Consider the following 26,329-nt stretch of genomic DNA (forward strand, 5'->3'; position numbering starts at 1 on the left):
CATAACCTTTCGCGCCTTCCTCTGATGCATACGTGGTGTGCTACTTGAACGACTGCATGGTGTGCCAAAAAATTAAAATCAGAAAAAATAAAAAAACAGGAAAATAGAACAAACAGTTTTTTTAAAAAAAATAGAAAATATTAAGAAAACCATATTTAAAAAAATTCAAAAATAATAGTATGCCTATTACTGACTGACATAATAGCGTAATATATCACTAAATTATATGCAACACATCATACATACTTTTTAAATTTTTATTCTTTGTAGCATGTGACATTCATACGTTCTTATTTTTTTATTTTTTAAAAAACTGTTTTTCTATTTTATTGATTATTTCCTTATATTTTTATTTTTTTTCTGATTTTTTAATATTTTCTGATTATTTATTTTAAAAATTTTGGCACGCCACATCTGCACTAGACGGGGCGTGAAGTGGTATGGATCAGGATGCACGACTTAATAATATTAATAGCTTAAATCTGTAATTTAAAGTATGTAGACCTAAATAACACAACTTAACTGAGTTTGAAGACCTCTCATACATTTTACTCTAATATATATATCTGTCAGGAGCGCTGAAACTACACAGACTAAGTATAGCCCGTACTAGCTGGGGAATATTGACTGCTGGTCCAGATGATGTTCTCTTCAAGCCGCTTGATCGAGCAGAGTGTTCAGTTATACTACTCTACGAGTCAGATCAGAGATGAGTGACGCACTAATAAAAGTGTGATACTGATGAGGATGTTTAATTGGCGCTTCGACGTAGTTCGGAAACGGATTATAAAGGTGCGCTTTTTATTCAGGATTACCGACCTTCTACAGTACAACAATCTACCATCCAGAAGTACAAAATATGAGGTTACCAGACAACTCAAGTCATCTGAATACAGCGAGATGTTCCAAAGCTGCTATCCTCGCCTCCAAAGAGACTCTAAGATTACAGCGCTAAAGCCAAAACAGCCTCAATTCCTCGGTAATGCCTTAGAATTTATGAAAAGCGTAATGCTGACATGAAATAGGAGGATTAAGCGCCAAGCACATGAAGCATGATGGCATTCTGAGCGTGCATTCTGTTCTCAGCCTGGGGGAATACGATTGAGTTGGGAGCCTCAATGACACCGTCTGTCACCTCCACCCCTCTCTCTGCAGGCAGACAATGCATAAGGTAGGCCTTTGGACCAGCAATCTCCATCATTGCTTCATCCACCTGCAAGATGGGGGAAAACAGAAGTATTAGGGCCACCATTGTTTAAGTATTTGCATGCTTATACAGCTATCACTACCGAGAAAGACTAAAACAAGACAAACCGCATAATTGTTTCTTTGTACAGTTTTAACTATCACGAGAGCATCATAATGATTCTTATGAGATTAATATCTAATGTTATTTTTGAATCATTCGAAGGTCGGAACATAAATAATTAGTCCTTAAGTTTCTAGTAAATCACCATATGGACTAGTGCAAGTATATGTGGTTGGTGTCAAGTAAGACAAGAATGAGTTCTAATAAGAACCTATCTTCCAATCAGTGTAACTGACATGAGCGAAGACCAAAACTTGGGTGTAAATGAGAAATGCGGACAAACCGTGAATCCTTGGAACTTCTGTTTTCTATAATCAGCTTCTTCCTTTTGGCCCATGCTGGCCCAAACATCTGTATACACAACATCTGCTCCCTTAACTGCTTCCCTGGGATCATTTATTATTTCAATCTTACTGATTCCAGAACACCTGGCAATCTCCACTGTCTTTGCATCAGGCTCAAATCCCTTGGGACAAGCACATACAAAGTGCAAAGGAAGTACAGCGGCCAATAGAAGCCATGAGTGCACAATATTGTTCCCATCTCCAACATAGACAACCTACATAGCAATCGAATAAGGAATCAGTCACAATCCAAAAATTTGCAGTAAAACAAAAGGAGCATATGCAGTTACTTCAATGGTACATACAACGATCTACCTTTGTGTTTTCAACACGACCAATGTGCTCAAGCATAGTAAGTGCATCAGCCATTATCTGGCATGGATGGTTATAGTCCGTGAGACCATTGATGACAGGTACAGATGCATATTTTGCCAAGTCCAGAATATCCTGCCAAAACCAAATGAGAAGTTAGGATGACGGTGCTTGGATTGAACTGAAGAGGAACCGACATGGAATGAATGAAACTTTCTAAGATCAATGCATGAGGGCGGAATGGAAACAGTAAATTAGGAAGATCAAGTATCTTAGTGATGTATTTGTGCAAACAAAACAAGATGATCTCAAAGTAACCGACTAATCCAAAACATCAATTATGCGTTTGATACATCAAAGAAACTATGTTTGATATATCAAAAGAAAGCTGAAAAATAAACAAAGCAAGAAGCCACTTAGCCACATAAGACCGGCCAAGACAATAATATCTGTTCATAAACATTATGCATCCAAAGAAATTCCAAGTTGGCTAATGGATTATTAGAATGAAACAAACTTAATTTTTCAATTAAATATACACTTAATTGAAATCGATATTTCATCTCCAGTTTGGGAAAAAAACATTGCTTAAACTGCCCATTTTAATTCTTATGATCTTTTTGGTAGATATCTAATTGCCATGCTCAAGAAGAATGACGTAGACAGATCAAATATGTAAAATTTTGATCCGGAATATATGTGCTTGCAGATTGTGCTGGTAAACAGGTCACACACACACACAAAAAAAAAGCCATGCAACTCATGATCATACCTGGTGAGCGAAAACCCTGGCCATAATGATGTCATTATAGCCAGAAAGTACTCGAGCAACATCACGAGTCTCCTCGCGCTTGCCCATTTGGATATCATCAGGACCCAAATAAATAGCATGCCCACCAAGTAAAAAGAATCCTGTCTCAAATGAAACACGGGTCCTCATTGATGGCTTGGCAAAAATCATTGCCATTGATTTCCCTTTGAACGGTTGGAAGCTCCTGTCTCCAGACTTTATTGCCGCCTTAACCTCGAGCGCCTGATTAAGGATCTTCATGATTGTATCCTTGTCAAAATCATTGATATGAAGGAAATCCTTAGGAACCTGTTTGGCTGCAAGAAATTACTGCAGTTAAGAAAGGAAGTGTACTATACATGAAATTTTACATCTTCAGTGATTGAAAGCTTTCTTTGATGACTAAACCTTAAGTTGCATATAATTTTTTCAGAGGACCACAATCAGAATTAAAAGGAAGTTAGATCACTTGCACTTGTACATGTTATACCGTGCCAAATGTCAAAGCTAAAATATTTACAACAAAAATAGCTCAATGGCGATGCGAAGCAAAATCAAACTACACAGATATCAGTGTCGAGGAATTCAAGGAAAATGCAAAATCTAGAATGCAGTCACAAGGAAAAATTGGCCCCCTTTCTTGTTTCATGATTCATATAAGTAGCATAATCTCTCAACACGGAATATCATAAAGCATTCTTCATCCATCTAGTGCCTACACCAAAACAAAAACGAGCATGAAGAGCATGAAATTTGACATAGGCTATGGTGCATCACTGCAGCATCCACACTTTGCAGTTTGCACCAGGTTTCATTCCAGATTTCTAGTTCAAAGTGTGTTGTGTTGTGTGTGTGTCGGGGGGGAGGGGGGGGGGTCTACAGGAGACTTTTGAGTGCAATCAGCAACATAGTCCAATGAGGACTCGATCGCATTTGGCTGTCCCAAATCAACCGAACGCCCGCGAGCGTTGAGCCAATCGAAAAACACTTCAATGCGGCGTCAAAAGCCCTAACCATCTTTCCCCGCGGAGGCGGCCACGGCGGGGCTGGACACGGCGGCGACCGTGACCCCGCGGCGGGCGGCGGAGGCGATTGGCCGCGCGGTGCGCGGAGGGACGGGGAGCGGCTGCCGGAGGCGGCTGGAGGAGGTGGGGGAGGAGAGGACGAGGTGGCCGCCGGAGATCGCCGCCATCGCGGATGGCGCGCCCGTGATTGGGATGCCGAGGCGGAAGGAAGGAAGGAGACAGGTGTGACGGATGGGTGCGTGAGTAGGAGCTAGGATACTGGCTGGAGTAGGGATTCGGGATTTGTTGGTAGCAGGGGGGCGGGGGGGATTAGGGAGTTGATTCAGGTGTGGTTTATTGTTAGTTGCTTTGATTAGGCGGAGACCAACGCATGGTGGAAAACAGACCTTCAGGTTGATACTTCGGTGAGATACTATGAAATTTAGGGTATGTTTCTTTCACCTTGGCTTTTCGAAGAAAAAAAATGATTTTGGGTTATGACTTTGGAAAAAAAGGAAAATTTAGATATATGTTATTATAAATAACACAGTTTTAAAATATGGTATTATAAATCTGGTATTTAAAAACATGTCATTACAATTTTTTTGAAATTGGATACATGTCATTATCTATGTCTCCAACTCCATTTCATATGTTTCCTCACTGTGGTATTTTCATATGGTTCGTTTTGCGCCACCCCTCTCAACCACTTTAATTATTCTAGGTCTAACCTGATCAACTCACGCACCCATTCCTACACAACTCCTGATCAACGAACCCTAACTCTAGGTTATGCAATGGTGGATGTGACTAAGAAGGGAGGAGCTTGTCATCAGCGAGGTGACCCCACGACATAGGTCGTCTCGAACTTGTCTCCAGCGATGGAGATGGATCACTTCAATCCAGTTACCCGTCTCCTCCTATTTGGATCTAGGTAGATTCTGAGTAGGATTTAGGTAGATTCTGAGTAGGATTTAGTAGTATATTTCAGATTTCGGTAGGATTGATTTAGTTTAATCCACTATAAAATTTGAGATTCTTAAGGTATGTTTGTTTCAGTCGTGATTTCTTTAGAAAAACTGATTTTGGGTTGTGATTTTGAAAAAAATGGTATTCAAAACTGATTGTGGGTTAGATTATTGATAGTGATAGAGTGGATAATATATATAATACCACTAACTGCAGCCGAATCCATATAAACTACTTGTGACCAGCTTGTGGATTACAGTAGTAAAGGTAGCTTTCGATCGTGCGAATTGGTTTTCCAGAATATGGTTATTTTGTTTTAGCTTTCTAATTCTTTGAGACTGAAGTTGAAGAAACTTAAACAAAGAGACCTTAATTTTGGAACATCATTGCTAATGAAGACCATTTCTTAGAAATATGTCACTGTAAAACCATGGTACCCTGATTGGTTGAAAGAGACCTATCTCGTGAGTTGAGTCCGGTTTGTATTTGTCAAAACTAGATAAACACCATTTTTTTAAGAGTACAATGAAGGGGCACAAACTCAAACGCAGCACACCTACACACGCACATCTCCTACATGATCACTAGTTTTGTTACCATTCGTGACAAGCGAAGGTTATTGTCGGTGGATGAACACCGTAAGCGGGGATCCTGAAGGACCCCCTTTGAGATTTGGCCGGAGGGCTAATTCTGGATCTACCCCGTACGTGAATTTAATGCGAATATGTGAGATCTAGACGGGACGAATGATCGTCGGCTAGTGAGAGTAAATATTCAAGGGATTTTAGACAGGTTCGGACCGTATAGAGCGTAATACCCTACTCGTGTGTGAATGATATGCTATTAATGCTCTTGGAATGCTTTTCTCTGGATCTCTGTGTTACAAGGTTTTTTGTCTAACTCTAGAGCTTCGGTCTTCAAGTGCCAATCTCTCTGAGCTTCTACTCAGCTTGGATTTCTTCGACCTTCAGCTGTGTGCTAGAGCTTCAGACCTCTTTTAAGACCCGTTCTTCTCCGGAGTGCACCCCTTTTATCCTATCGGGGGAGGCTCGGCGTGCCCAGAAACGGGGGCACGAGTTCCCATGAGCTATAATTGGAAAGCAACCGTCATAGGGCTGCAGTTTGATGTTACAGGGGGTTGAACATGCGCCTTCGACCGGTCCTGTCGCCCATTACGCCTAACTTTAACAAATGCAGGGGGCCCACCGGGCAACCGCCGAACTGCCCCGCATGCCCGCTCGGTCAGAGCGGATCTGACACAGCAGTGGGGCAGGCGATACGCCTCGAACCCAACGACGATATCTCCAAGACGTTTCCCTTATAGGCCCCGCTGGGTGACGTGCGATGGGACCTATCGCATTAAATGTCCCCACACCTTCCTGCCAGGCGGTGGCAGAGACTGACGTACTCAGTACGATAGGCGTGGGGAGGAGTGGTTAGAAGTGACAGGGCACGCTCCCTCTTAAATGTAGCATCGAGTCTCTCACTAATTGACACCTCACCGTTGAGCCCTTGTGGGGTCTACCGGCAAGGGGCCTCTCAGATCCTCGGGGAACTCTGGGTGCTCGGGGACCATTGTTCATAGCCCCGAGCGCCCTCTCCCAAATATGTCTCTTCTCGAGTCCTCGGGGAACTCCGGGTACTCGGAGACCACAGTTCATGACCCCGAACACCCCTCCCGGAACTGGCTCTTTTCGGGTCCTCAGGAAACTCCGGGTACTCGGGGACCACTGCTCATGGTCCCGAGCACCCCTCCCGGAACTGGCTCTTCTCGGGTCCTTAGAGAACTCCGGGTACTCGAGGACCACTGTTCATGGCCCTGAGTACCCCTCCCGGAACTGGCTATTCTCGGGTCCTCAGGGAACTACGGGTACTCGGGGACCACTGTTCATGGCCCCGAGCACCCCTCCCGGAACCCGCTCTTCTCGTCCTTTGGGGAGATAGTCCCCGAGGGAAGACACCACGTGACATTCTGCTATCCTGGCCTCGAAATTCGAGGACCTCTAGTTTCCATATCACCGACAGTCATATAGAGTGAGAGCGGCGCAATTTGCTATCTCTGTGAAAGCCTCCAAATATTAGCCCAAGGTTCAAAAGCCCAATGTGAAGATAGATGAGACCATAGGAGATAGCATCAAGCAGTTTCAATAAGAAGATAATTTACCTTATCGCTGGAGGAAAAGGGAGAGAGACAAGACAAAGGTTGACGGACATAGATCCTCTATTGTTTCTTTGAACCATTGGTACACGGGATCGGACCAGCATACAATGAGCGTGACATTACGATAGAGGATCCATGTCCCAGATTGGCGGCAATAAAACCGGCAGAATCTGATGGTCAGCGTTCATACTTGCATATAGACTTAACAACCGTAAATAGTTGTATCGAACTATATAAGACCATTTCATAAAAAAAGAAAAAAACTATAGAAGGCCATCTAATCTAACTTGCTTTTTCTTTCTCTCAAAGACATTAACACAAGAAAACGTCTTGCATGTAGACTTAATAACCATAAAATAGCCGTGTCAAACTATATAAGACCATTTCATAAAAAAAAAACTATAGAAAGCCATCTAATCTAACTTGCTTTTTCTTTCTCTTTCTCCTGAAGTCTTGCATATAGACTTAATAACCATAAATAATTGTATTGAACTATATAAGATCATTTCATAAAAAAACTAGCTGTATCGAACTATATAAGACCATTTCATAAAAAAACGAAAAAACTATAGAAGACCATCTAATCTAACTTGCTTTTTCTTTCTCCCGAAGACAGTAACACAAGAAGACGCAAGCTGGGACTTGTTGCACAAGAAGCAGACCCGTAACAGCCTGACCTCGTCCTGGATGGAATAGAAACCCCTGGCCTTGCATCGTCAGTTGCGTCATCATCCGCCAGCCTTGACCAACGGAAACAGCCACAAGTCGACGTGTCCGGAAAGGTATCCATTCCTTCACGCACGAGAAGAAGAGCGGAACCGGATATCTGAAAAAGAAAAAACGAGCGGAACCATCCAGGCGACGCAACCACGCCTGTCCACCTGCGCGCGCGTCACGTGGTCAACCGAGCTCGGCCCCAACGCCAGCCCGGCGGCCCACGCGGTTCGGTGCGGGAACCGAAGCCAGCAGCACCCAACAGGCCAACAACCCCCCGCGCGCGCCGTCGTCTCGTTCGTCCCCCCCCCCCCCCCCCAACCCCGACCAACCCCCGCCCTTTCGACCCAAACGCCGCGACCTACCGACCCGCACCGCGCCCAGAGGTTGGATAGGGACTCCCGTCGCGTCGTCCGTTGCGTCACAATTCATCGGACTTGACCAACAGCGCAGAAACACCGGAAGGACCGAGACTTGTCCAGAAAGATACGAATTTCCCGGCCGGCGCACGAGGAATCAGAGCAACCACCGGACCATCCACGCGACAACACGCCCGCCACCCAGTGCGTGCGCCAGTGCCCGCGTCACGTGGTCAGCTGAGCTCGGCCCCTCATCCGATAGAGCCAGCTGCCAGCCAACACGGCAAATACCCCTGCGCGTGCAGCCCCGGTGCGGGATCATCTGACCTGCTACTGCACGGGAGCTGACATGTATGGTTTGAGATTTCATGTCAGCGGACGTGCACAGTAGTTGCCTGAGGATCCGTGTCCCCGGCCCCGCCCCCGCCCGTTCGATTCAAACGCCGCGACCTGCCGAGCGCAAATCTCCATTCCCTCGCGTACCACCCGCACCGCACCGCGCGCTTCCAGTACGAGCACCCAGCCACGGACCCACCCATCGATCGAGCCAGCCAAGCAGTCACCCTCGCCCACGCGCCACCCTCCCTCCCTTTCTTCCCCTCCAAGACCAGGGGAGGGGATCCGCCGTTGACACAGGGGCCTCGTGACCGCGCTGCGGAAGGGATTGGTGGGTACATGCGGCATGGCAGATTTTTGTTAGAAATAAAAACTATAAAATTTCATAAAAAAAAAGATCTTTATGAAATCTTATTTATATTATATCTTATGATCTAATAGTTAAATTAAAAAGAGAGAAAATAAATATGTATCATAATTTTTTTTTATTGAAGAGGATCTTATAAAATATATTTCCGATTTTCTTTCTTTCTTTCGTGTCCTCCACTCCACTCTCGTGTCTCTGCGTCTCTCCACGCAGGATAATAAATAGATAAATCCCCGAGCAAAAATCGCGCACCTTCCCTTCGCGGCGCTTCCCCTCGCGCAGCCGCTTATTTTGGCCGGCCTCATAAATTCGAATCCCGAACGCGAGCTGCGGGGCGACTGCGGCCGTGGGAAAGGAGAGAAAGAAGAGGCCGACGCCGTCTTCTCTTCCTCGGGACGGGGGGAGGGAAGGAGGAGGAGCTCAGCTGACTCGCTAGGGTTTCCTCTCGGTGGCGCCGCCGGACCCGGACCCGGAGTTGACCCGTTGAGTAAATACTATTCTGATTCTCTGACGAATCTTATCTCCCTCCTTTCGCCGTCTTGTCGGGTGGGAGGAGGAAGGATCTCGCGCCGAAGGGGGCTCGTTTGATGTTTCGAGCTCGGCGGCGCGGCGGGTTTTCTGGAGGAGATTGGGGGGGGGGGGGGTGGTGGCGTCGCCTAATCTGGAGGGGCGTTGGGTTGTCCCAGAGGCGGATTTGGTTGGGTTCCTCGTCAAATTTTTGAATTAGAACTGTTCGATTTGGGACTCGTTTCGTTCGAGTGTTCATTCGCTCGATTTCTTCTCGGTATATCATTACAGGTTCGGGAATACTGCAAGTTTCTCCTTTTTCGGGTGAATGATTTGCGCTGCTTATCGGCATCTCATGCCGGCGTCTTTTTCAAAGGACAGGGTGCCGGCGTGTTCCGCTGGAGATGTTTCCGAATATTTTGGATTGGAATCTTCTAATCCTGTCATATTTTTCTTCTGGTTTGATCGATTCTAACCAGTAACCACGTATTGTCAATTTCGATGCAGGCCCTCGTTGATGCCAGGAAGGTGCAGCCGTCGGTGATTCCCCTTCGTCTCCGGCAGCCGCATCTCCATGCCGACCATCACCCACTACGTGCTGGACCCCTTCCTGGAGACCGGGTCGCCTGCGCAGACCCAGAAGACCGCGTCCAACCTGCCACCGGCGCCTCCGGACAAGGCCACCGAGAAACCTATACCTGTTCCGGCGGCTCCTGTTAGGTCGCAGACGTCGCCAGCAGCGCTGTACGCCACGCCTGAGAGCACGACCCTGCCAGACTCACCTTCCTCGTTCCCAGGAACCTGGTCTCCATACCTCGTTAACCATAAGCGGCGGGGGGCCTCCCTGGCCAAGACCCTTTCTCAGGGTGATGTTGAGAGTGAGGGCAGGCAGCCGAATCTCCCTACTACCCTACCTGCCTTGCCGAAAAGGAGTGAATCCTTCGAAGTGCAGGAGCCTGAGTTTGCGTTTCAGAAAGCGGGCAATGGTAAAGCTGAAGGTCAAAGTGGTGTGGAAGAGACTTTGAACGGGCAGAATGGAATGCTCCAGAAGGGCAAGGGCTCTGTGAAAGCTGAAAATGAGCACTGTCAGCCTGAGTTTGAGTTTCAGCATGGCAGTCTTGATGCATTAGTGAGGCCTGTCAATGTTGGAAGGCCTTTGAATGGTGAGAGTGATGCCTTCTTCGAACTTCAGGATTCCCTGAATGTGACTAGTAACACCGAGACTGATGATGCTGGTGCTCATGAGCGGTGGTGGAAGCCCAGTTCCCCTCTTGGAACGTCTGTTGGCACGCCTGGTGCTGAATTCTACGATGCATTTGAAGGTACCAATCAGTCTGCTACACTGTACTTGTCAAGTTATTTTTCCTTTCCTATCTGTATATGTGTATTGTTTGGATGGTATTAGACTGTTTAAACAGTATTGAATATTAGACTATTAGTGAGTGTAATATTCTTCACATTTCACTTTCATCAGATTCTGTGTGCTAGCACTATTTCTGGTTGACTATAGCAATATCTATGAAAAACAGCAGAATAGGGCAATAGAAAACTAGAAATTAAGTAGCAACTCCATAGGAGAGAATATCCTGACCTTTGTCTTTTTTGGCGAATGACCTATGTTTTCGTTTCCTCGGGCGTAAGGTTAATCATGCTCTCCTTTTGATTGCAAGTGTTGTGGCTATGTATTTTAAAGTGGAATTGATCGTATCAGTTTAATTCTCCAGTCTTACAGTTCAATGGACTGGTTTTCCCTTCCCTATATTTTTGGGTGTCAAATAACAATGCTCAGATTTAAGTGTTGTTGGAGATATGCAAATGTGTAACTACATACGATTTTCTCATGATATGTGGTAATTTCAGGCTATCCGCATGTGGTATATCTAGTCACCTTGTTTTTGAGCTTTTAGTACTTGACCCCTGTTAAGGCTAGTTTTTTTTTTTCAGAAGCCATAGTTTATTTTTTTCTCAGTCATCTTTATTTGGTCGAATGTATCTTCTGTTGAACCATGTGAACCAATCATCTATTGCATCGCAATGACTAATTACTACTCCCTCTGGTTGCAAATATAAGTCGTTTTAGCCTCTTCAACTATTCTCTAAATATAAGTCGTTCTCAAACTTCTATGCATTTTTTTTTCTTTTGTTCCTGTCTTGCCCTTATTTAATAAATACTACTACTCTCACAAATAAATGAGTCATCTTTTCCAATGCAGAATAAATGAAGGGCAACAAAGTTATTTGACATACTTTCTTAATTCTTGTGCACAAGTCTAAAACGACTTACATTTGCAATCGGAGGGAGTATGAGTTAGTTCTTTTACCCTGAATGATGGGAATGTTGTGGATATGTTAGATGTTGCATGGGATAAATTATCGCTAATCTCTCTTTCATCATGCTGGTGAAGAAATCATCTCCCTTCTTTTAACCAGGAAAAATCATCTCTCTTTCATCATGCTGGTGAAGAAGTCATTTTACTGCTTTTTTGCTAAAGTCCGATTTTATTTGTCGCAAATGTAGAAATATCCAGTGATGGTGGAACTCGGTCTTCACGGTGCATGGATGATGACCTCCGTGAAATGAGGTTAAGCCTTTTAATGGAAATTGAGAGGAGGAAGCAAGCAGAAGAAGCACTTGAGAACTGGCAAAAGGAATGGAAGAAGCTGAGTCACTACCTATCATTTGTTGCCTTATCACTTCCATCTCCAAGTATTGCTGAAAATACTGGTGGTTCAAGTATGGATCCTGGAGCTGAGTTGTGCCAGCAAATAACTATTTCGCAACTTGTAGCTGCTGCTATTGCACAGGGATTAGCTCGTGCTGAAGTTGAAGTGGAGATGGAAACCGTGATTGCAGCAAAGAACTTTGAGATCGCAAGGTTATCAGATAGGGTCCAGTACTATGAAGCTGCAAACAGGGAGATGTCTCAAAGAAACCAAGAAGCTATAGGTAAATACTTTTGTCATCGCAATTAGTGATATTTGTTTCAGTGATAATTTTGTACAGGCCATGCTTATACTGTTCAAAACAGCAACTGCCTAGCCAGAGTGCTTGGCGCTACCCTCCTTGCCTATGTCCTAGTGGTTTTTTTAACACTGCTTATTGCATAGAATTTTACCCTCCTGCCTAGCTCCTACTGATTTTTAGAACATTGCTTCATTGCATAGAATTTCCTGGCGTTTGAGATTAGGTGAAAGATAACTTCTGCTGAACAAGGATGAAAAAAGCTCCAAGGATTCCATGCTGCATGAGCCGAAGATATATCAGATCTATTTTCTAAATTCAAACTGACATGAAATATGTTTAATTTTTTTCTTCTCTTCAATTCTTCATACTTATACATCTTGTTGGCTCCTCCATTGCTTTGTATCAGAAACATTTGATCGAAGATTGCAAATGATCACACGCTGTAGATTGATCCTTAAATTCTTTTTCTTGTGGTTTGCAGAGATGTCTAGGCAACAGCGGAACAAGCGTAAGAATAGACAGAAGTGGTTCTGGGGTTCAGTTGGGCTTGCAGTCACCCTTGGTGCAACAGCCATTGCCTGGTCCTACCTGCCTTCATCATCGCACCCCCAAGCCAGTCCAGACTCTAATAGTGCCAGCAGCGACTAGAGCTAGAATGAAGATGTATCTTCACCTTTCAGAAGCCTAACAAAGCTCTAACTATACTTCTAGAGGAAAAAGGTTGTATAACTTTCTCTTTTGGTGATCGGCTGTGATCACTACAATGCTCATTCGTTGCTTCCTCTGTAAAAATGTCGGATGGGCCATCTCCGATCAGGATTGGCTTCATTCCCTCACCGGAAATCTCTCTTTGCATAGCTGATTGAGCAAATAATACGAGGAATGTGGATATGGTTAGTAATCCATGCCCAGCTCAAGTGGAGTTGATTGTCAACCGCAGTTTTGTTCTGTTCTTGTTCTGAAACTATGAGAAGATCATGGAAGTTTTGCTGTTTCTGAGTTGCATCAGTTGTTTGTGCTTGTAATTGCATCGACGTGGTTACGGTCTCTCTGCTTGAATGTTCCCTTTGTTTTTTCCTCGTGAAGTCTCGTAGGCCAAGGACTGTATTTGGAGACTTTGTGGTCATGTTCAGGCTTCAGCAGTTGCAAAGAGCGACAACGCGCAACATCAAGTTTTAATTCGTCTGCTTGCGTGGGGTAGCCACTCTAACAGACTTGGTCTGAAGAACGTTGTTAGTCAAATAATCCCTATATAATTTTACTTCTTGTACCTTAGGCTAGTTTAATCTTGGATCATCAAACAGTGTCTAGATAGATCGCACGCACACTTCGCAGCTTTGTTTGGTGGCACAAAGGATTCTTTATTTCCTTCAGGATCTCTGGCGAAACGAGTCCTATATTCATATGTGAATGTTTTTTTTCAACAATCCTTTTACAATATCTCCTCATCTTCACGCTACAAGGATAATGAATGCTCTCTTTTGACAAATTTTTTTCCAGAACAGCACGGAAACAATGAAGTGTTACTGTTCAATAATAACTAGAATGAAGAGAAAAAGAAAGCAAAGGCCAAAGAATCAAATGTTTGCTAGTACACGAACCCATGCTGTAACTACCCTGCAGTGGCAAATAAAAAAAGAAGAAATAATGCTAAATTGCAACTGATTTTGCTGTCTGTTTACTGGGATTTGAACCGTCATGGCTCATGGAGATCGCTTCAGAACAATTTCCAGTGCGATCATCCAAATTCCAGTGACGGTCTTCTGTCAATTGGTTTTAGTGCCTATCAAGCAATCTCCCATTGCAGTTATGAAGTACCATTACTCATCCTTGAGCCAGTGACGAATGATGTCGATGACAAAGCCAACACAAAATACTGCTGACCCGATGATGACCGCAATCTGAACCGACATTGAAGAAGCGATGCCTCCTGCACGAGCGAATGCCAGAGCACAAACCATAGAGCACCAAAGGCAGATCCTACAGCAGCTCCCACAATAACTTGGTTCAGTGTATGAAGACGCTGCGACACCCGTAGCCATGACTGCATGTGAATGGGACGAGAGTTAGATGCAGTTAACGACTTCAATTGCAACCTAGTGAAATTTCCATTCAAGATATAATAAATCATGTAGGAGTTTCCAAGGAAGACTTGACCAACAGAGTTACTAAACCATGGTAAAATTTAGTCAGTCGGACATTATACTTACTAGATAGGTGGCCATTTGATAGAGTTGCAAGCCCAAGAATCATCGTCGGGTAATTTGTCCCAAGCCAGTAGAACACTGCATTGCAAAACGAAAAAAAGTAGATAAGTCACACATTCCGTTTAACTGGAGAGAATTGTCCATGGAGGAACTGTTATATGCTAGTGTCAATGGTATAGAGTGATAAGTCTGTTTCGCTAATTTCGTTGTCCTAAAATTATAGAGCACAGCATAAGCATATTAAGTTTACATGAAAGAACTAGGATGGTTGCAGCATAGAATATGGATTGTACACGGGGTGATGGCATTCCAGGATCAGACAGCAAAGCTGGTGCAGGCCTTTCATGGTTGAGCATCATTTTAAGAATTTGTGAAAGCAGAGAGTTGGCAACCGCACCCAGCACTGCCCACATAATCTCAGTATCATGCTTCCAAAGAGCTGCAAAAGCAAAAGAACCAGCCACCAGCCATTTACACTGGGGCACAATATTGTGATTTCAGTACAGGGTCCAGAATTCCAGGTAAATATCACAACGTTAAGCTCAAGTTCTAGCGAAAAGGTCATTTTCAAATACATTACAGCTATAGGAAGCTAGAACAGTCTAGAAGATCATTAAAATGTAGCGTCTTGCAACCCGGTGCACTGCCCATTCACCGTTGAGGTATGGTCACAGGTGTTATCGTGAAAGCAGATCGTCGTGGACCTGACTTTGCAACCTGGGGGCTGCTCAATCCATTGCTGATTGGTGGGAGGTTGCGGCCAAACAAATTCCGAAACACCGGCGTGTTCCTTCAACGAAATTATCATATACATCATGTTAAATATGTGGAAGGAACGTAATAGTCAAATTTTCCAAAATAAACGCTTGTTGGCCCAAGAGGTGGCAAGATGCGCTAAGAAGGAGATTGATCAGCGTAGGTGTGCTTTCCGTGTGAACTAGAGGCAGCCCCTTCTGGGCGATGTTAGCTTCTCTAAGTGTTTCAATTCTCTTCATAAAATATGATGCAAAGGATATTATTTTTAAAACAAATTTCACAAAAGGCTTTAGAATTGTTTCTAGTTTTTTAGAATTTTGTGATTTTTTTTTAAATTCTTGAGGATGTTTTTCAACAAAATCAAACCTTTAGAGATTTTTTAAAAATAGCTTTAAAAAAATTAAGATTCAAATGACTTTTAGAGAGATTTTTACAATTTTTTTCCTTTCTTCTGCTTCCTGTAATAAGTAACCACCTCACTGACTCACCTACCCCTGCCTGGCATTGTCCCCCATCCATCGTAGTTGTCTTGTACGCTGGTCTTGAGTTGATGGGAAATGGATCCTGTGACTTAGGTATCTCCAGTAGCTACCTTAAAGTTTCATCCTCAAAATACTATTACTGCACCCCTATCACTATTATAATATTCCTTATTTTTTAATCTCCTACAGCTATCCTATTTCTTAACTTTTACTGCTCTTTTTCTCTCTCTGGACTCACTATCAGCCTCTGTCTACAGTACTGCTACTGTATTTTCTTCCCTCCAAACCTACTGTCAGCCTCTATCTACAATACTGCTATAGTGTTATGTCTGTTACAGTACCCGGCAAATTTACAGCACCCCTTCGCAACACTGTAGTGTTGATAGTGGATCGGTTGAAGGTACTACAGTAGACTGTAAAAGTACTGTAGCACTGGAATCTGCAAATTTAGGATTCCGTTGGAGTTAGCTTTACTGAAATAAAATTATAGAATAGTACTATGAACAGTAATAGATGGGATGAGCATAGTAATTTGCCGTAACACACTATAGCGCACGTAACGTTAGGAGTACTATACGGAATGTACTGTAGAGCAGGTACCGGTAAATCTTGATCATCCATTTCCAATTTAACAGCTCACAGCAAAACTAAAATCACGATATTGTTCCTCTACGATCCATTTCCGAGTTGGCTTGGCGCCCCCACCCCCCCCACCCCCTCCAGCGCCTAGCGCTAAGCGCTCCGCCTCCACCCACCACCACCTATCGGCAAACCCACGGCTGACTCGAGCCCGTGGCTGCGTGGGGACCCGAGTTCCGCATGTCGTTCCCACCCCCGACCGTGACGCCGGCAAGGTGTTCGTCGTAATGCACGCGCGCGGACGGAATCTAGCAACCCCTCCGCGCCTTCCATCGTGGCCGTCAGGAACCCACTCGGTTCACGGGCTCACGGCCGCTGACTCGCTTTCTTCCTGCGAGTCTGCATCGAGAAGCTTCCATCCCGCCCATCGATCGAGCCAGTGAATCTGCCATTGGAGCGCAAGTACGTCGCGGGTGGACGGATCGGTCGGGGGACCTTTTGGGACCACGGAAACCGCGCGGGGGCGACGTGGGCGCACGGCGCGTGCAACCAAACCCGGAGACGGCACTTTACTCGCTCAGACACTCGCCCTCGCCGTGCGTGCGTATGGAGGGGGACGTAGCCGCGCCCTGCGCCACGAGTCGCCGGGGCGCGCCCCGCGTGCCACGCGATCGCCGCAAAATATCGGCCGGCGGCCACGGAGGATTCATTCACCTGACCAGCTGAGCCGCTGGTCGGTCGGTCAGTTGGTTCCTTCGTTCCCGCGCTCGCCTCCTCCCCACGCTGTCTCCGCCGCGCGACTTTACAAGCGCGTCCGGCGGCGGCTGGGGCCGTGGCGGGCAGGCAGGAGCAGCAGCAGCATGTCGCTTGATCTCCTCTCTGGGAGGTTTCTGTTCTCTTCCTGCGCCGCTCCGAAGCTCCCCAGCAAGAGAAGGATCACGTTTCTCGCTGCCGGTGCTGGGGCATCGTCGTCGCCGCCGTCAAGGTCGAGGTCGAGGTCGAGGTCGAGGTCACCGGGTACCTCCTCTCTCCGGCAAAGGCGTGTGCGAGCTGCGCCGTCGGTTCCCAGCAAGCAGGCGCCCCGACCTGCCGTCAGCACCAGCGGCACGGCGAGGAGGCGGTGGCGGAGTAGGAAGGTTGAGGAAGAGCAAGGGGGAGGAGAGGGAGGCGAGTGCGTGCCGTCGACGGAGGAGGCGTCCATAAGCGTGGGGACGCTGTACCAGAACGGCGACCCGCTGGGGAGGAAGGAGCTCGGCCGGTGCGTGGTGGAGTGGCTGAGGCAGGGCATGCGGTCCATGGCGTCCAAGTTCGCCGCGGCCGAGCTGCAGGGCGACGCGGGGGACCTCGCCGCCGCTGCATTGGCTCTGGAGTGGGGATCGGCGGAGGGCAGGTTTGGGTTCGTGATCCAGGCGCAGCCTTACCTCTCGGCTATCCCCATGCCCCAGGGCCTGGAGGCGCTCTGCCTCAAGGCTTGCACGCACTATCCCACCCTGTTCGACCATTTCCAGCGCGAGCTCCGCGACGTCCTGCTGGGTTACCAGAACCGGGGGCTCATCTCCGACTGGCAATCTACTCAGTCGTGGAGGATTTTGAAGGAAATGGCTAATTCTTCGCAGCACCGGGCTGCCGTGCGCAGGACAGTGCCACGGCCTAAAGCCGTGCACAGCAGCATTGGCGTAAGCCTTAACAAAATAAGGCTGATGCAGGACAGAATTGAAGAATTTGTTAGGCATATGTCAGATCTTCTTCGCATCGAGCGAGATGTGGAACTGGAGTTTACACAGGAGGAGCTGAATGCCACTCCCATGCTCGATGACAATTCTGAGCCACCCAAGCCGGTCGAGTACCTGGTTAGCCATGGGCAGGCTCAGCAGGAGCAGTGCGACACCATTTGCAACTTGAATGTGATCAGCAGCTCAACTGGTGAGAGAGCAAAACTTAATTACTTTCTTTTCTTTGTATCTTTAAATTCCATCCTCAGTAACTTTGAAAAAGTGAATTAGAAAATGTCGTTCAAAATTGTCCTGTGTGCAGGGCTGGGAGGCCTACATTTGGTCTTATTCAGAGTTGAAGGTGGGCATAAGCTGCCTCCAACTACTTTATCTCCTGGGGACATGGTTTGTGTGAGAACATGTAATAGCCGTGGTGAGGGTGCCACTTCTTGCAAGCAAGGCTTTGTTTATAATCTTGGGGAAGATAGTTGCAGCATAACCGTGGCTCTGGAATCACGCCATGGTCATGCTACCTTCTCCAGGCTGTTCGGAAAAAGTGTGCGCATTGACCGAATTCAGGGACTGGCTGATGCTCTTATATATGAGGTATTAAAATTCTGCACATCAACTACACCGAATTTTGTCACTGGATTGATGTCTTAATGGTTCGCTGCTTTCAGCATGTTCAATATTTAGCTATGTACAGAAACTATTTGTAGTATATCATGCAGTGCAACTTTGCCAGGAGCAGCTTTTATCAGGCAAATCTGCAATTACATAATCATTTAACCTTCTTTCAATTTTATGAACTGAAAACTTGTTCAACATCTGGTGTATATATGTGGCATTAGGTTGGTAAGAAATGGGCAAACCAAAACTAGTGAATGCCAACATTGAAAAAGGATATATGAATTAAAAAAATCTTATTATTTCACAGCGCTTGTTCTGAAAAGACTGCTTGTTGTATTTCTGTCACAATGTTATTCTTGGCTTATTACATGATTGAGAGGTTCATCTTATACACCTAAGCATTTGATTTGGCAGCGCAATCTTGAAGCGTTAATGCTTCTTCAAAGGAATGGTTTGCACAAAGATAATGTTTCCATTGGCGTGGTAGCAACACTGTTTGGGGACAGCAAAAGCTTGGTGAAGACTAACCTGACTGACTGGGATGAATCGAGTGGACTTGATCTGAGGCTATCAGAGAGGTATGCATATGATGCCTCCCAATTAAGGGCTCTCAAATTAGGCTTGAACAAAAAGAGGCCCGTTCTAATCATCCAAGGGCCTCCCGGCACGGGCAAGACAATCTTGCTCACTGAGCTCATTGTACGTGCTGTCCAGCAGGGTGAGCGTGTACTTGTGACAGCTCCAAGCAATGCGGCAGTCGATAACCTGGTTGAAAGGTTGTCAAGCACTGGCTTGAACATTGTGCGAGTTGGAAACCCTGTTCGGCTATCACCATCTGTCGCTTCAAAATCCTTGGGAGAGATTGTGAATGGCAGGCTTAGACAATTCAGGAAAGAGCTTGGGAGAAAGAGGACAGACTTAAGAAAGGACCTGAGACATTGCATAGAGGATGATTCTTTAGCCGCCGGCATTCGCCAACTGCTGAAGCAACTCGGAAGGGATCTGGAAATGAAAGAAAAGGAAACAATCAGGGAAGTGCTATCCGATGCACAGGTTGTACTATCTACTAACACAGGGGCAGCTGATCCACTTATCAGGGGAACTGGTTGCTTTGACTTGGTAATTATAGATGAAGCCGGACAAGCGATTGAGCCATCCTGCTGGATACCTATATTGCAGGGAAAACGCTGTATTCTTGCTGGTGATCACTGCCAGCTTGCACCCGTTATATTGTCGAGGAGGGCCTTGGATGGTGGGCTTGGTAAATCTTTATTGGAAAGAGCTTCATCGTTGCACGATGAATTACTGACTACAAGACTGACAGTCCAGTACAGAATGCATGATTCGATAGCCATGTGGGCATCTAACGAGATGTACCATGGGTTGCTCAAATCCTCTCGTTCGGTTGCTTCGCATCTTCTTGCCGACTCTGCAGTTGTCAAGGTATACACATATACGCTTTCAGTTTCAGGTGCCATTTGTGGATGATCTTGCCTATTACTCTCTGATTCAATGCTCAAGAGTCAAGATCAAATTCCCTTGCGCAATCTTTTATTAAAAATTGCCTACTCCTTTGAGCACTGGATAAAAAATGGAAAATTGAGATTGAGCTCACTGAGTTTACCCTGTTGTTCAATCGGATCTTAAGCCTATTCTATTGGATCTCTAATAACCTTTCTTAATTCATCCATCCTATGACTTTCTCTATAACTTTTGCCTAAACGATAGCTGTAGACCACTTAGGCTAAATTCAGGGGTTTGGTGAGCTTTAACAAAGTAGATTTCTTAAATCGATATGCTATATTTTCTAGCAATGGAAATGTTAAAAATACTTTCTTAAAACTGAATAAACACTGCATAAACAACCTTGAATAACTATCTTGCATTATTTCACCGTAATCTCTTGATGCCCTTCCTTAATGTACTTGTTTCATTTATGGCATACTTTCACACGTGCATTGGCGTCTTGATACGGTACCAGTGATCATGTGTTTCATGATCTAATCTACATACGGGCTGTCCCAAAAAAAGTATCCTTTTGGGTTTCATGCAGTCAAACTGCTTTAGCTTTGGCCATCAATATTTTTTGAATATTGAGATGAAGCATCTGAAAATTGATACGATTAGATTAGTCTAGAAAAGTAATTTCATAACATTACAATTTTCTACATTTTATAAATATATCAGGATAGAAATTCGTGTTCAAAGTTATGTCTTGGGACTGTGTTGGATGGAGTACTTTGTACCCAGTCTATTGTGTTCAGTGCATACACGGTTACATCTGTTCACATATGTAGACTGTTTTAGTTGGATTTACTTTTCCGTTAAAGCTGTTTGACAATTATTTGAAAAATCCAACAGAGAAGAACCCACTAAGATATTCAAGATATAACTTATTGTTGGGGATTATAAAAGACCTCAATATAATGTCTTTACCAATCCTGATTGTTTTCCTCAACTTGGATTATTTAGATCATGATATTATATTATTCAGATAGGCTTGGGCATGTATTTGGATTCAGTTTCGCGCTGAATTTCCAAGAACATTTAGTTATATATCATGTCTAGATGTTGGAGGTAATTGTTTACATGGAGTTTTACGTATGAAATAGACAGTTGGATCCAAACTCCATCTAAGACTAAACCTGAAATGCCTTACTTATTTCTGTTGTATTTCTTTGAAATTCACACATTTTTGTTTAGGATTTTTGTCAATGAATGCATTTTGTATTGCTAGCAATCCTTAATTCTTGGATAAACATAAACCTGGAAATTGGATCTAAATTGATTTCAGGCTACTTGGATAACACGGTGCCCACTGCTTTTACTCGATACCCGGATGCCATATGGAGCCCTAAACATTGGTTGCAAGGAGCATTTAGACCCTGCTGGCACAGGCTCATTTTATAATAAAGGAGAAGCAGATATAGTCACACAGCATGTTCTTAATCTTGTACATTGTGGTACATACGCATCTTTTACTTCTTTACTTGAATACCGCACGGTATTTTATGGTCTTATATGCATATTCCTTCTATTTCAGTTCTGTTGGTCTTGCGTACATCAGGATTATCAGTCACTAGTCAGCATTTCTCATTCATTGATCACACTTGTCCAGTTGTCCCTGATCTTTTATGCTCAGATTCTTGAAGACTCGAACTGACAAGCACCTAAAAAATCATGATTGCAGGAGTGTCTCCAACTGTAATAGCTGTTCAGTCGCCCTACATTGCTCAAGTGCAATTGTTAAGAAAGAAGCTGGAAGAATATCCAGGGCTTTCGGCTGTAGAGGTTTCAACCATAGATAGCTTTCAGGGGAGGGAGGCAGATGCAGTTGTCATATCAATGGTAAGCACAGTACTGCATCCGCTATATTTCTGGTTAATGTGTCATACAAGTACAATACCATATAATGTGTAGGATCGAGAGTAACGACTAGAGGGAGTGAATAGACACATCTAAAAAAGAATCACAACAAAGCACAACGTAAACACGTAGCGAAAAATCTTCACCCGATACAGAAGTTCTGGAGGTTCCAGAGAGTCCGGAGAATGCGGAGGTTCCGAAGTTGGGTCCAGAGGTTCCGGATTTTGTAGAACAATGAACAAAAAATTAAAAACCAAACTTGAAGAACCAACAAGAAATGGATCTCATGGTTGGAATATAGCATAATATGTCTTAGCAAATCAATTCATGACTTAACCCCACACAAATCTCGGATCTTGAGAAGAATCACCAAAAGATCAAAAAGATGGTCACCGGGTGAAGATGCTCCTAGGTTGATGATCTAGATGTAAGGGAACTCAAGACCCTTTCATATACATGAGTATGTGAGATTTATGCATCTAGCATCAAGAAGAACAACTCCACAAGATGAAAAGATCACTGCTCAAAGGAAAAAAATAAAAATCAACTTGAAAAAGGAAAAACTTGCAATGAAAGCAAGAGAACCAAAAGTAGAAGACTAGAAGGAGATGAGCACAGGCAAATGCAAGAGAAACATCTTCATTAAGTATAGAGGTCAGCCCTAATTTTATCAGATTACAAAGATTTCTCTTACAAAAACTCTTCCTATTACAAAGGTTAATCTTACCATATCTCTTCCTCCAAAAACATATCTTTAGACACTCAAATGGCTAGCTCCAGGGGTTTACATAGCCCCACCCCTCTATTTATAGCCATAGGGAGGCTACTTGGTGGCCAAGTTTCCTTGTTACCAAAGTGCCCCTCCCACCTACCACCCTACAGTGTAATCCCACCTACCACCAAGGATATTTTCGTCTGTTTTTAGCTCCAACCATCGAATGACCACGGCTTTTTCACGACTTAGCTTCGCCTCAAGCTTCGCGATGGTGTCACGTGGTCCTCCAGCTCTTCCACGCTTTTGACCCAAACCGCAAAACCCTAGCATGCTTTTCAAAGCGTGACTAGTCGCTACTTCTTCTCCATAAGCAAATGCTCCGATGTCGACACGTGTCCTCCGTCTCGCGATCTTGATCGTCGGCAAGTCTCTCCCACTCCCGATCCCTCAAGCCGCTTTGTCACTTGCACCGACACCCCCTTCGCTTGACTTTGTTAACATGCCGTCTTCATCATCCTTCATCCCATGCCTTGCTCAACCTCCATGTTTACTGCTAGGATCATCCTTGATTCCGTCACCTTCTCGATCATTTAGCACCAAACTCCCCGCTTAGCCCCGATCATCCCGCCGTCGACCCCAAGTTGTATCCATCACCTACACACCATGAGATAAGCAAACACATATCTCCAACTTCAGTTAGTCTATAATCGAAATGCTCAATTAAAATCTCAAATCAATTCAAAGCACTTCCTAAAAAGTTTCAATACATAGAAGAAATTCAGAGCTGAAAATACTATTCATCATTGCTGAAAACACTGTTTAAGTGCGGACTATCCGAAAAATATCCGGACACTCCGCAAAAGTACGAACTCTCCACACATCCCAATTAACTCCAATTCTGCGGATTATCCGAATAAATATGTGGACCCTCCGCATAATCCCGACAATCGAAAACTCGACAAACCAAATTAATAGTCTTGTCAATTAGTCATCACATATAAACCAAAATATATTTTAATTTGGTTTCTCGTAATGTGAATGAGTTTTGCAGTGGCGGTGTTGATCAGATAACGATCATTTCATCTTCCACTTCGAACTCCATGAGTCCGTAACACACTTCCAGTGATGTGTATTTTTCTGTTCAATCCTAGGTTCGCTCGAATCCACTTGGAGCTGTGGGGTTCTTGGGTGACAGCAGGCGCATCAATGTGGCTATCACAAGGGCACGCAAGCATGTCACTGTGGTTTGTGATACCTCTACTATTTGTCACAGCACCTTCCTGGCCAGGCTCCTTCGTCATATCAGGCGGTATGGGCAAGTAAAACACGTTGCCCCTGGTTCCTTGGATGGGGTTTCTGGCCTTGGCTTCAATCAACCTACTCTCCCCTCTATCAGTTAACATCGAGGAGAAATTACGACCTTTATGACAAGCACTCCGTTTGAGCGTGTACATATGCAAAGAGCAAAAGGCTTTGTGCATAAACAAGGAATTGAAGGCTGAGAAATCATAAGGCTCGTTCTGTATCTATCTGTGAAGAGGATATAAACAGTGATTCATGGATAGACAACGAAGCTCTTCGTGAGGTGTGGTTGACTTGATGCATGGACAATCTGTTGTTGAACTTAACTGAGGCAAGTCGGTCTTGCAGTTTTTTTGAACTGATGCACAGGGGGATGAATATTCAGGAAGAGGAAAACTTCAATTTCCTGGGCACCTCTAACCTGTTGCTTGCCGGCTCATGTTCCTGTAAATGCTGTATAGTTGACAAGGACACGGGATACCTAATACAGGTTACAGACATGTGTATAGTAAATTGACAATTCATAATTCATAATTCGCAATGGAATTGGAGCAAAAATTATGTTTTTCATTTGGAAGTTCCAGGCTTGGAGCATCATGTTACACTGTCGACATTTGCAAGGTATCTCTGAACCGCCCCATCTTCCAACTCTCGTCTTTCCCTTGTCATGGATGTTGAAATTTGTTTGTTGTTACTCCGCATCATGACTGGTAGTCCTCTATCTTGGGAAACCAAGGAGGAAACCAACTTCCCCGGCGGAAATAATTTTCCTTATATCATGCTTTCGTGTGCCACGGCAACTTTCCAGTATTTTGCTGTTATGCGACTTCACACGATTGGAATTCAATCCACTCAAGTGCACGCCCTTGCATAACACAAGAGCTAAAACATACTTCTTCTGTTGCACACGTCTGTATGTTTGGAACTTTCAGAGTTGAGCACTGGAAGACAAAAAATATATTTGTCAAATACATGGCTGGCTGCCAGTACGGTAGGCAGTGTTACAGTGATTTATGCCTCTGCCCAACCGATGCATAAATTTCGGACAAGACCCAGAGAAATTTCGGACAATATTGTCAAACAAGCCAAATGGTTAGCGACTATTGGTTAATGTCCGGTTCTGTCATTTGGTGGTTCGTACTACCTCTATTTTTATGCTCGTGCTTGGTACTACCTCTATTTTTTTATTTGCCCTTGTTGATTTTTCATGGTCTTCAAGGTGTTTTTAGCTACTTTTTTCATAACACTGTATCAATATATAGTATATACTAATAAAATTATATTTTTACAAGAGCTTTTGTAAAGATAAATTTAGTTATATAATTTCTATATAACTAATATTAGTAGTTTCAAACATATTAGTGGCCTAACTTTTTGACTACATAGATTCTAAAAGGACAAATAAAAAAATAGATGGGACCATAATATTAGTAGTTTCTATATAGCTAATATTAGTAGTTTCAAACATATTAGTGACCATAAGCTCGTTTAGTTTTAGCTTGCACTCGCCCTGCTAATACATGGGCTCGCCAAAAAGTTGGTGGAGGATTTTCCCGCCCGCGTCTCGCCCGCGCGTTGGCGTGGAAGTGACTAGGGAGACAGCGTTGGCTCAGGCGAGCCAAAAAATTGACATCCATCTAAACACATGTCCACGCTTATGGTCAACGCCAAAAAGTTGGCTAGGCAGCTGGGGGCTGCAATCCAACCGTGCCCGTGGTATTAACAAATTAGGTAAATATTATTGTAAAATTATTTATATTAAAAAATACTATCGGTTATGAGAATAATATATGAACGCTATAATCACATGTCATAGAGATATTAATAATATTTTTCAAATTCAGTAGAAAAATATAGGAAAGGAGGGAACATCCAAACATGGCGATGAGTGGTGGCTGGGACGCTGGCCCGGGAAGAGCTACTGAGTAGGAGTGCAAGCAAATAAAAGTCGATAACGACCATGGGCCCTGTCAATCCACATCCGAATGGTAAAATTGTAATTTGGGGAAAATATGCTAAAACTGTATTGGATAACTCGCAGATATATGCTGCAAATCCACAAAAGTTTATACCTAGTTTCTAGGGACATTTCTGAAAAAATCCACTTCACAGAGTTGTCCTATAATAAGTCTATAAATGATAGCATAATAAGCAAGGATACTGTTATAAATTACTTCTTTTCGTTTATTTCCAAGGATTCAACCACCCAGTTCTAATGTTGTAGCATTGAGACTAAACAATACACATGCACATCTACCTTAAAGAAAACTACTTGTAAGAGATATATGTAAGGGATAATATGTGCTGAAACTTATGTGCATATGATGTTAAGAATCAAAGTATGTCTTTTTTTATATATATAAATGACAGATACATTCCTGCAGAGTCACAGAATGGTATATGTGCCCTTTCAATGATTGCCACTCCAAAATTACCATGAATT

General features: G+C 44.1%; 4 protein-coding genes across 7 annotated transcripts; 2 read left to right on the forward strand and 2 right to left on the reverse strand.

Moving 5' to 3' along the window:
- Positions 1-782: 782 nt before the first annotated feature.
- Positions 783-4,097, reverse strand: LOC133921429 (ornithine carbamoyltransferase, chloroplastic-like). The gene is made up of 5 exons (XM_062366288.1): positions 3,770-4,097; positions 2,738-3,072; positions 1,969-2,100; positions 1,593-1,868; positions 783-1,213 (listed from the first exon to the last, which is right to left on the reverse strand). Exons 1-5 carry the CDS (start codon positions 3,945-3,947, stop codon positions 1,031-1,033), a joined length of 1,104 nt encoding a protein of 367 aa, XP_062222272.1. The 5' UTR covers positions 3,948-4,097; the 3' UTR covers positions 783-1,030.
- A 4,160-nt stretch (positions 4,098-8,257) lies between these two features.
- Positions 8,258-13,142, forward strand: LOC133921431 (uncharacterized). Of its 4 annotated transcripts, none has more exons than XM_062366297.1 (4): positions 8,258-8,629; positions 9,680-10,494; positions 11,691-12,119; positions 12,619-13,142. In XM_062366297.1, the coding sequence occupies exons 2-4, from the start codon at positions 9,747-9,749 to the stop codon at positions 12,783-12,785; spliced, it is 1,344 nt and encodes a 447-aa protein (XP_062222281.1). In that variant the 5' UTR covers positions 8,258-8,629; positions 9,680-9,746; the 3' UTR covers positions 12,786-13,142. The 4 variants fall into 4 exon arrangements, with proteins under 4 accessions (XP_062222281.1, XP_062222278.1, XP_062222279.1 ...); XM_062366294.1 differs by lacking the exon at positions 8,258-8,629 and adding an exon at positions 8,694-9,152; XM_062366295.1 differs by lacking the exon at positions 8,258-8,629 and adding an exon at positions 8,694-9,147.
- Positions 13,143-13,957: 815 nt separating this feature from the next.
- Positions 13,958-15,615, reverse strand: LOC133922905 (lipid phosphate phosphatase epsilon 2, chloroplastic-like). Its single transcript, XM_062368430.1, is given in 6 exon segments — positions 13,958-14,061; positions 14,064-14,181; positions 14,337-14,422; positions 14,595-14,783; positions 15,049-15,134; positions 15,593-15,615. Coding segments are annotated over 6 exon segments (606 nt in total).
- An 856-nt stretch (positions 15,616-16,471) lies between these two features.
- LOC133921432 (uncharacterized) lies at positions 16,472-24,456 on the forward strand. The gene is made up of 6 exons (XM_062366298.1): positions 16,472-18,084; positions 18,196-18,479; positions 18,918-19,946; positions 21,298-21,466; positions 21,694-21,851; positions 23,736-24,456. Exons 1-6 carry the CDS (start codon positions 17,022-17,024, stop codon positions 23,982-23,984), a joined length of 2,952 nt encoding a protein of 983 aa, XP_062222282.1. The 5' UTR covers positions 16,472-17,021; the 3' UTR covers positions 23,985-24,456.
- The last annotated feature ends 1,873 nt before the right edge of the window (positions 24,457-26,329 follow it).

The sequence above is a fragment of the Phragmites australis genome, chromosome 6 (genome assembly GCF_958298935.1).
Source record: "Phragmites australis chromosome 6, lpPhrAust1.1, whole genome shotgun sequence".
Lineage (NCBI taxonomy): Eukaryota > Viridiplantae > Streptophyta > Magnoliopsida > Poales > Poaceae > Phragmites > Phragmites australis.